This window comes from Monosiga brevicollis, genomic scaffold (genome assembly GCF_000002865.3).
Source record: "Monosiga brevicollis MX1 MONBRscaffold_18 genomic scaffold, whole genome shotgun sequence".
Classification (NCBI taxonomy): Eukaryota; class Choanoflagellata; order Craspedida; family Salpingoecidae; genus Monosiga; species Monosiga brevicollis.
The window spans coordinates 111,102-120,241 of NW_001865055.1; the positions used below are offsets into that span (position 1 = coordinate 111,102).

Here is a 9,140-nt window from a genome sequence, read left to right on the forward strand (position 1 = left end):
ATCTGCTTGCCGGCCTTGGGTTGACTTGTCGTTGTGCACGATGGCTTTGCAAACGCAGCTGGAAAAGATGGGTGCCAAAGTGCTGATACACAAGCTGACAGACCAACTGGCGCGCCTTGAGCAAGGAGACACGACAGCAGAAACCCTTGTCCACCAGCTCGAGGTAAGTCGTTTCCAACCCCTTGGCGGTGTCGAGTGACTGACATGCCAATGGTCACGACCCTTTTTTTTTTTCGGCGACCGGTGTAGGCGTGGACCGCTTCGGGAAGCCAGCGCGTGCTAGACCCTCTCCCACGTGTCAGACCGCTGGTGGATCGGGGCGCCACCCTGGGTCTGCTGGAGCAGCTGTCGTCGCAACTGCCGGATGGCTTTGCTATTCCGCCGTCGCGCGTTGCGCACAGCGCTCCCCAGGCCGCCGGCTGGCTCACATCTGCGCTTCGCTGGCCGCTCATCGTAAAACCTCTACCAGCACATGGCTCGAGTGATGCGCACCGCATGTGCATTGTCAACAACCTGGCCTGTCTGGAGCAGCTCAGCTACCCGGTTCTGTGCCAAAACTTTTATGACCACGATGCACTCTTGTACAAGGTGCGACGGTGTAACGCTCGGCGAGTGTTGTGGTTCTGTCTTCCTAACCACCAAGGCCCTGTCACTGGTGGGTTTTCTGTGTTGCAGGTATTTGTTCTCGGTGACCGGCATCACGTAGTGCCACGCCCATCCATTCGCAACGTGGACCCTGCTGCGCGGGGTGAAGCAACCCTTATGGCCTTTGATTCTCACGACGTGTCCAAAGCACACTCGCAAACCTACTTGAATGACGTATGTTTTTTTTTTTTTGGGGGGGGGGGGGGGGGGCTGAGTGTGCCTGACTGTCTCTCTCTGTCTCTCTGTCTCTCTGTCTCTCTGTCTCTGTCTCTCTGTCTCTGTCTCTCTGTCTCTCTATCTCTCTGTCTCTCTGTCTCTCTATCTCTCTATCTCTCTATCTCTCTATCTCTCTGTCTCTCTGTCTCTCTGTCTCTCTATCTCTCTGTCTTGCTGCGTCGTCGATGGCTGTGAATACGGTTGCTCATTTACAAACATACTTTTAGGCTGTGGCCATGAAGACAGCTCTGGCCAGCAACGTTCTGCGTCGGCCTGACCTGGCCCTGCTGGCCGACCGAATGCGCCAACACCTTGGTCTCACGTTATTTGGCTTTGATGGTTTGTTTTCGCCCGTTTTAAACTGGGCAGCGGTTGTCACTGGTCTTGATCGCTTGCCCTCCGCCTTGATTGCCGGCAGTTATAGTGGCAGCTGAGACGAGCGTGCACTACATTGTGGATGTCAATTATTTTCCTGGCTACAAGGGCATTGAATCATTCCAAGAGGATCTGTGCCACCTTCTCCGCCAGACCGTGGATAGCTTGGAGTGACAGCACGACACGTCGAAGATGTGCCATTGGGCCCTTCTACAACAGGATTTCCATGCAGCGCTCACCGCCCCAATTTAAATCGGATTTGCACTCGATGTGACCCCTAATGATATTATCATGTCGCCCATGACGTCGAAGGAAGAAAAAGAAATCTACCTCCCAGTTTAAAAAACTTTGTCTCGGCAGCTCTCTTCTCGTTTGTAAGAGAGGCTATACCCTTGGCTAGCACGTCGTGATTTTCTCAGAACATGACACCGCTGCGTTTGCGATTGGCCGGTCCATTGTCGACCGCATCAAGTCAAAGGAAGACATTCGAATGAACCGAGACTACTCGTGAGTGTCGGCGAGTAAGGAAGTGGCTCCAGCTCCTGCCTGCCGCATGAAAGAACGACCGCCATGAACGGAATCAATTTTTCTGAATTTTTTTTATTTTTTTTTGGGGGGAGGTATTTTGGCGCATTGCAGATGTTGCATTCGACCTGAATTTGAGTCAACATCTCTGAAGAATGACCATGGGCGCACGCCTTTCTCTGGTTTAACCTTTAGTTTACTACAATGCATAACCCGTGATTTTCGCTATTCTCTGACTATTCTCGGTGAAGCCCTGCTATCCCTGATTTTCAGTAAGGTGGTGTGACTCATTCTCTCCTCATTGTCATCAACCCCATCTCTGAATGGAGCAACACCATTTGGTACATCTCTGCTTTCATGTATAGTTTTACACTACACGTTATTCTCGGGAAACAGGTACTTCTGAAACGGAGGCTTGAACCGTATTCTCTCTCTGTCCAGCGGCGCGCGCCCTCTCTCTTTCTCTCTCTCTCACATTTTTTTCTCTCTCTCTCTCGCGCGCGTATCGATCGTGTCCTCGGGGCTGTTGTTGCACAGTGGGGGTCTTGCGCTTTTGCGTCTCACTGGAAGAATGAGTGCCGCAAACGGCAACGCGGACGTGTCTGCGCCGCCCCAACAAGAGGTTAAGCGGCTCATGTCCAACCGCAGTGGTGAACCGTACGTCAACAAAGCCTTTCCCCAACCCTTTAATTGCTGTTGATGTTGGCACCTCCCCCTCCTCCTCTGCCGCGCTTCACCAAGTCCTCTCAGAGTTCCGTGGTCCCGTCCCTTGTACCTCTGTGTATGTGTGTGTGAGGGGCCTCTGCGTACGTGGACATGAAAACATAATCGTCTTGCCACGCCACACTGTCCCCAAGCTCGTGTGTTGGTTGCCAAGTTGGAGCCCTCTGTGGGTCATTTCAGTCTTGTCGTCGTCGTCCTCTCGACTCTCGCTCTCGCTCTCGCTCCCTGCCAACTCTCCGCCACTCCCATTCACATTCACGCACACATCCACACGTACACAAAGACGTTCACACGCGCACATCGACATCATCTTCCTCCCCTCTGTCGCACATCAACCAGATAGCTTCTTCGTGTTGCCTTGAATGGTCGCATTTTCTCCCCGCACTTCGAGGCAGCTGCAAACACCTTTTCTTCCGTCCTCTTAAATGACGTGCTCCTGCCTGTGCCCACGCCCTCATCATGCTGCCCATTACTGCATATGTCTGCCCCTCGCCAAACCCCGGCCATTGCGCCGGCAGCTCTCGTCACAGCGTGACCGATCCGAAGCGACCCAAACGCCAGGTGGGTTTCTCTCAATGCGATTCTCTTCCATCAATGTTCACATTTCTGCCATCTCAATTCGTACCTCCACAATCCCCTTTTGCTAGAATGGCTTGCGCCTTGAGGAGCTCTCTTTGCCGCCTTCGCGCGATGAGCTGGCCAACTACCAGGACATGCCCGTCGATGACCTGCCCGAAACTTACAAGCGCCACAACGACCAGCGGTGAGATATTTTTTGGAAGGATCATCTCCGGCCTTTTTTTTTTTTTTTTTTTTGTGATCTTGCGGATTGTCGTGCTCTCATCTCGTTTTTGACACCCCCCTCCCCACTTCTCTGCGCAGTGTGTTTTGCAACCGGAACCTGGACCTGAGCAACATTGAGTATTGTGGCTTTGACATGGACTACACGCTGGCTGGTTTGTTACTTTCCTCGTTATTTGGCCCAACGAAAGTAGCTGCCGACGCAATCATCGCACACCATGGCTCTCATGCTGAACGCCCGCGTGTTTTCGCCCCCCGCCCCTGTCCCCGTCAGAATACATTTCCCCGGCTGTCGAGGAGTTGACGTACAGCCTGATTGTCGATCGTCTCCTTGAAATGGGCTATGACGAGGAACTCAAGCAATTCCGCTTCAATCCAGACTTTACCATTCGAGGTCAGGCTAACGTGGCTACCATGAATACTCTCAGCTGGCCTCGCTTCAGGCCCTGTCCCCGCTCATGTGACGGCGAACCCTGGCGATAGGCCTGATTATTGATCTCAAACTGGGCAACATTCTGAAAACGGATGGCTATGGCTTTATCCTGCGCGTGTACCATGGCAATCAGCTCCTGCCTTGGGAACAAGTCATTGAGCGCTACCCTTCCACCTTTCTCTACTCACATGAGATTGGCAGCAAGCGCTTCAACGTGGTCAACACCTTGTTTGCACTCCCGGAAACCTCTTTGTTTGCCGACATGGTCTCTTACTTTGACAACCACGAAAAGTACACCCGCACCGATGACCACCTTGGTGTTCAGCGTGGCCAGGTCTACCTGTCCTACGAGTCCATGTACACGGACCTTCGGCACGCAGTCGATAAGGTCCATGAAAAGGTGTGGATCCTTGTTTCAAAGAACGGCATGTCTGGTGTTCAGATGGTCATCTTACCTGCCTGGTTTGAACAACCCGTGCTTCACCCTTTGCCTGCGCACATACCACAGGGCTATCTCAAGAACGAGATTGCTGCCAACCTGCCCCGCTACGTGAAGCAGGATCCGGCTCTTCCTTTGCTGTTGCACCGGTTTGTCGACACCCGCTGACCAGATATCCCCAAACGCCATGACTTTGCGGCGTGCATTGCTAAAACCAAAACACGGCTGCTGCCCGTACACCATGTGCACCGCAGCTTCCGCCAGGTGGGCAAAGGCTTGTTTGTGGTAACCAACTCCGACTACAAGTATACCCAGACCATCATGAGCTTTCTGTTTGATGTCGAAGTGCCCGATGTACGTCCCCTGATGTGCGAGATGGCAGCTCTTGCACGCTCCTCCGGGTTTTGCTCATGTCTGGCGCGCGTATGGTGTTGTCTTGAGCAGGAGTTGAAGGGCAAGTCGTGGAAGGACTACTTTGACGTTATCATTGTATCAGCTCGCAAGCCGGCCTTCTTCTCCGACACGGGTACCGCTCTCCGCGAGGTGGACCAGGAGACCGGCGCCCTCAAGCTGGGCGAATACACGGGCAGCTCGCCCCACGGGCGTGTCTTTGCCGGCGGTTCTGTTGAGCACCTCAACTTTTTGCTGCAGTGCGAGGGCAAGCGTATCCTGTATGCGGGCGACCACATCTTTGGTGACGTCCTCAAGTCTAAGAAGCTGTCTGGCTGGCGGTATGTGCGCCTTTTTGTCTCTTCCGTGGCTTGAGTTCTGTCCAAGTGGCACAACTCACGTTCCCATTTCTGTTGCCAACTTGAATCTTTGGCCAGGACTTTCTTGATCATGCCCGAACTACGCCAGTAAGTCATCGGCACGACTTTCTTTCTGGCCTTTTATTTTCACTCACTCTCTCTCTCATTTCCACGCCTCAATTTCGCTGCGTTTCATCGTGTTAGAGAGTTTGAGGGATTGCGTCGCTCCGCACCGCACTACGAGCACTTGAAGAACCTCGAGTTTATGTTGGCCGAGGTGTACCGCGGTCTGGCTTCGGACACGCAGGAGCAGCCGAGCACAACCGAGTTGATTAAGGATTTGGACAACACGGCCGTGGCCATAGACGGCAGCTTCAACAAGTACTTTGGTAGTGCTTTCCGATCTGGCACAAAGCAAAGCCTATTTGCGCGCCAGTCGCAGCAGTATGCCGACCTGTACAGCAGCACCCTCCTCAATCTCATTCACTACCCTCTCTTTTGTAAGTGATATTGCAGGACATGACGGGTTGATGGCTTGGCTGCATTTGAGGGGCTTTGGGAAGTATTGATCGCAGGTCTCACTCGTGCTTTCAAATGAAATGCAATGCTTGACAGACATGTTTAACAGTGCCATGGACGAGCTACCGCACGAGGGACGTGGGTGGCGCGAGCACCTTGAGAACCACAACAAGATCAATCGCCGTTCCCCACAGGTCAATCGTGCATAGATGACCACGCGACTGTTTTTCCAGACGTCTCGGCTTTGGTTGTGGAAATTTGTTGCTTTCAGCAGAGCCCAGGATTGACGCAGTTGATCACCTAAACCGGACAGGGCCTGAGAAGGCGCGCATCGATCCAGGACGAAATTTCTTAGGGACAACTAAATTGGAGATTGGCGGCGGTGCAGCTTGCAAACAAGACCAGCACGTGCAAGAAACTGCTCGAAACAAAGAGTCGATGATGCCAAAACAAACGAACAAACAAACAGGACAGGGGAACAAGGGGAATAAGACGAGAACAGGACTGGCACGGGAGCAACTCGCATCATGTCGAGTTTGCGAACAATGTGCGCACAAAGAGGCGAGACGGGAAAGACAAGGCCAATTCAGGTGATATTGCTTTTGAAAAGGCAAGAGGAGGAAAAAAAGTCTACCCTTGGTGGGTCCTGGCCAGAGACGGAGCAGTACATGTGTGCACTCTGGTCGGCAGCATGTTGCTCATCAAAAGGTTCGCAAGGGCAGTCAGTGATGCAAAATGGCAGGGCTCTACTTGGCAGCTGAGCGAGCTTCACCAGCAGCCTCCTACAAGACGGGAAAATGCACAAGCTTGAGATGAGCAAAAGAGGTGGGTCCTGGGGCAAAAGTGAAGCAATGTCGAGCAACGAAACAAACCTCGGCCCTTCGCACGGCGTCGGCAGCCTGGGTACGGCGCTTGAGGGTGGAACCCTCCCACTCGCCTGGTGGATGGCAAGATGCACGGCGATATGAAGGTGGGGTGAGGGTGAGGGCGAGAGAAGGAGATGGCGCGCAAACGAACACGGAAAAAAAAAAAAAGAAAAAAAAAAAAGAAAAAAGAGAAAAAAAAAAGCAGGTGTTATTTGGGAGAAGAGGTGAGTCGGCAGACAAACCTTCTTGGCGTGGTTGGCCACTGGTACCATCGGAAAAGGTCAGCAGGCCCCTGGAAACCGAGCAGACAAGAAGGAAAAGAAATGTAAAAGAGAATGCGGAAGGTTAGACCAAAGAGAAATACCGAGCATCAATGTCGCAAACATATCAAGAGTACAAGAGGGTGGCGGCTCGAGTTGTGGGTACGTACATGCCCTGGGCTTGACCTGCACGAAACTCGCCCTTGAAATTCATGCCGTCGGCGCGTGCGTAAATGCCAAAGCCATCGTACTTGCCGCTCTTGAAGTCACCTTCATACTTGCTGTTGTCTGGGGTTTGGGCGCAGATGAAGAATGAAGAAACCCGACGAGACGATGAGCGAGCCGGGTTTTGATGCAGAAAAGCGGGGGCGGTGAGGAGTACGGCAGGCATGGGATGCCAGGCGTTTGTGGTCAAACCGTACCAGGAAAAGTGAGGACACCCTTGCCTTCGCAAAGGCCGGCCCGGAAGCGACCGACGTAGCGGGCGCCGTCGGCAAAGGTCAAGACGCCAAACCCGTCACGCTGCAAATGCACACAAATCACGATCGGAGCGCACCAGATCAGACGGCGCCAAGGCCAACGTCAGGAAGTGGGGGAGGGGGGTAAACGGACTGATCTTCAACACACGGTTCTCCCCAAGTCAACTCTGCCATGCCAAGGTGCCTTGGTCGGGGCCAGCAGGGCGCGGAGGAGGATTCGGCGCCCTGCCCTTGACCCGGACCCGAGACGTCGTGTCTCCGCCCCTTTTTCCTTGTTGTGTTGTTCCACTCTTTACCCTCTTGTTTCTGTTGTTGATGTGGAGTTGGCTCGACTTGGTTCCAACTCTCTTACCTTGCCCTCGGCGTTCCAATCACCCTTGTAGGTGTCACCATCGTCGTAGACGACCTCATGATACCCGGCTGCCATTTTCGTCGATCCAGCGGAAGAGAGAGAGAGAGAAAAAATAAAAAAACTTTTGCGCGCGCTGCCGTTCAGTGGAAAGCAAACTGCACCAACAGCATGACAAAATACAGGGTAAGAGTTGAAATTACAGGGTCAGGGTCTCCTCGAGTCTCTTAGTCTCCCGGTCTCTTAGTGGGAAGTTTTGAATAAGTTAAAATACAAAAACGTCATTATCGGTAATTCAAAATAAAATGCTTGCTTGCATGGATCCGGTGGCGGTGGCGGTGAACGAGATCAAGTGTGTGTGTGTGCGCGCGCAGGCGTACGACTCTGCGCGGGGTGCTGCTGTTGGTGGAGGCTGACGTGAGGGGTGCGTGGGGTATGATTGATTTACACCATCTGCGCAACATCATTCAACAGCAGCAGTGGCTGTCCGCGACATTCCCGTCCGACTTGCCAGCCAAGAACTGTGCAATCTCCGCTGCTTGCACAGTGTGATGCGAGTGCCTGTCCGCCTCGCAACGAGAAGCCGCTGCAACCCTCCCTACCCGAATGTGGGTCTCCGGGTGGGCCAAGTGAAAAAGCCGACTTTTGCTCCACCAACCCCACTGCTAACAGGCACTTTTGATTCCCCGATCAACCATGGCGTCTTCTTCTCTCACCTGCCACCTGCCACCTGCCTCCATGACGACTACTCCCCATTCCAAGCCTCCCTTGGCATCAAACCTCGGGCAACCAATAAACACACAGGTTCTCGCACACGCACGCCCAAATTCCAACTTGAGGACACCCCCAACCGCTCACCCCCACCAGAGGCCATGCCACCTCTTGCCTCAACTCCCTACCTACTTCTCCCAACACGCGTCGTGAACGACCACAAACCCCAGAAACGGTTAATTGTAAGCAACCTCCTTGGACCCGTGTCCAAACTTCAAGGGCACGACTCCTCACTCATCTTCTTCCCTTCCCATTCGCGTCTTGACCACCCCCTTTGACTTGTACCCACACCACGAAGCGTCAGCCAGTGGTATTGGAGTGCAAGCATCGACCACCTGCCAGATCCCTCTGGAAGGATTGCATCAATGTACTCGACGATGTGCAGCTGCCGCCGCCCGTCGAGGAACCCTCTCGTACACTCTGGGTGTGTTTAGCCACCAGATTATAAGTACGGTCCCGCTGACCGTGAGTGGCATTTTCTTTTGGATATTTCCCTTCCTGTTTTCTATCGTTCTCTCCTGTGAGAGAAGTGCAATTGAACCGCTTTACTGTCTCAGCTCAAATCGTCTTTCAATAGGTTATGGGCTTCGCCGCCAAGCACGCCGAGTACTTGATCAACATCAAGGTCAAGAGCGTGTACAACAACATGTCGGCCTATCAACTGCTGCATGGTAAAAACCCGCATGCGCTACTCGATTTGCACTCGTTTGGTGCAGATGCATACGTGTGTGACAAGGACCACCGCAGGTCAAAGTTTGGTCCAAAGGCCCGCAAAGGGGTCTACGTGGGATTTTCCCCTGCCAAATTGGCGCACAAAGTCTACATGCTGGACACCAGGCGCATGATCGAGACGGTACACCTGAAGCTTTGCCCCCATGCTCGTGATGAGGGGGAGAATGTGGATTTGCCATCACTCGCCTCGATGCAGACCTGGAAGCATGATGAAGATGACTCGCAAGACGAAGGACCGCAAGAAGATGATGAAGACAC

The 9,140-nt window shown here is 53.2% G+C and overlaps 3 protein-coding genes across 3 annotated transcripts in view; 2 read left to right on the forward strand and 1 right to left on the reverse strand.

Annotated features, from left to right (window-relative positions):
- Window positions 1-40: 40 nt before the first annotated feature.
- MONBRDRAFT_33295 (uncharacterized protein) lies at window positions 41-1,410 on the forward strand (the record flags this gene model as incomplete). The annotated part of the gene is made up of 5 exons (XM_001747599.1): window positions 41-163; window positions 250-588; window positions 676-819; window positions 1,089-1,200; window positions 1,286-1,410. 5 exons carry the CDS (start codon window positions 41-43, stop codon window positions 1,408-1,410), a joined length of 843 nt encoding a protein of 280 aa, XP_001747651.1.
- Window positions 1,411-2,943: 1,533 nt separating this feature from the next.
- On the forward strand, window positions 2,944-5,634 carry MONBRDRAFT_27202 (uncharacterized protein; the record flags this gene model as incomplete). The annotated part of the gene is made up of 11 exons (XM_001747600.1): window positions 2,944-3,045; window positions 3,132-3,247; window positions 3,367-3,440; window positions 3,560-3,679; window positions 3,769-4,118; window positions 4,227-4,306; window positions 4,412-4,511; window positions 4,602-4,888; window positions 4,985-5,014; window positions 5,111-5,406; window positions 5,522-5,634. The coding sequence occupies 11 exons, from the start codon at window positions 2,944-2,946 to the stop codon at window positions 5,632-5,634; spliced, it is 1,668 nt and encodes a 555-aa protein (XP_001747652.1).
- A 1,044-nt stretch (window positions 5,635-6,678) lies between these two features.
- MONBRDRAFT_27203 (uncharacterized protein) overlaps window positions 6,679-9,140 on the reverse strand; it is a gene marked incomplete at both ends in the record, with an annotated part of 2,882 nt that continues 420 nt past the window's right edge. The window contains 3 exons of the mRNA XM_001747683.1: window positions 6,679-6,839; window positions 6,974-7,073; window positions 7,383-7,537. Of these exons, the coding sequence (XP_001747735.1) occupies window positions 6,679-6,839; window positions 6,974-7,073; window positions 7,383-7,537 (416 nt within the window). The remainder of the gene's footprint in view (window positions 6,840-6,973; window positions 7,074-7,382; window positions 7,538-9,140) is intronic.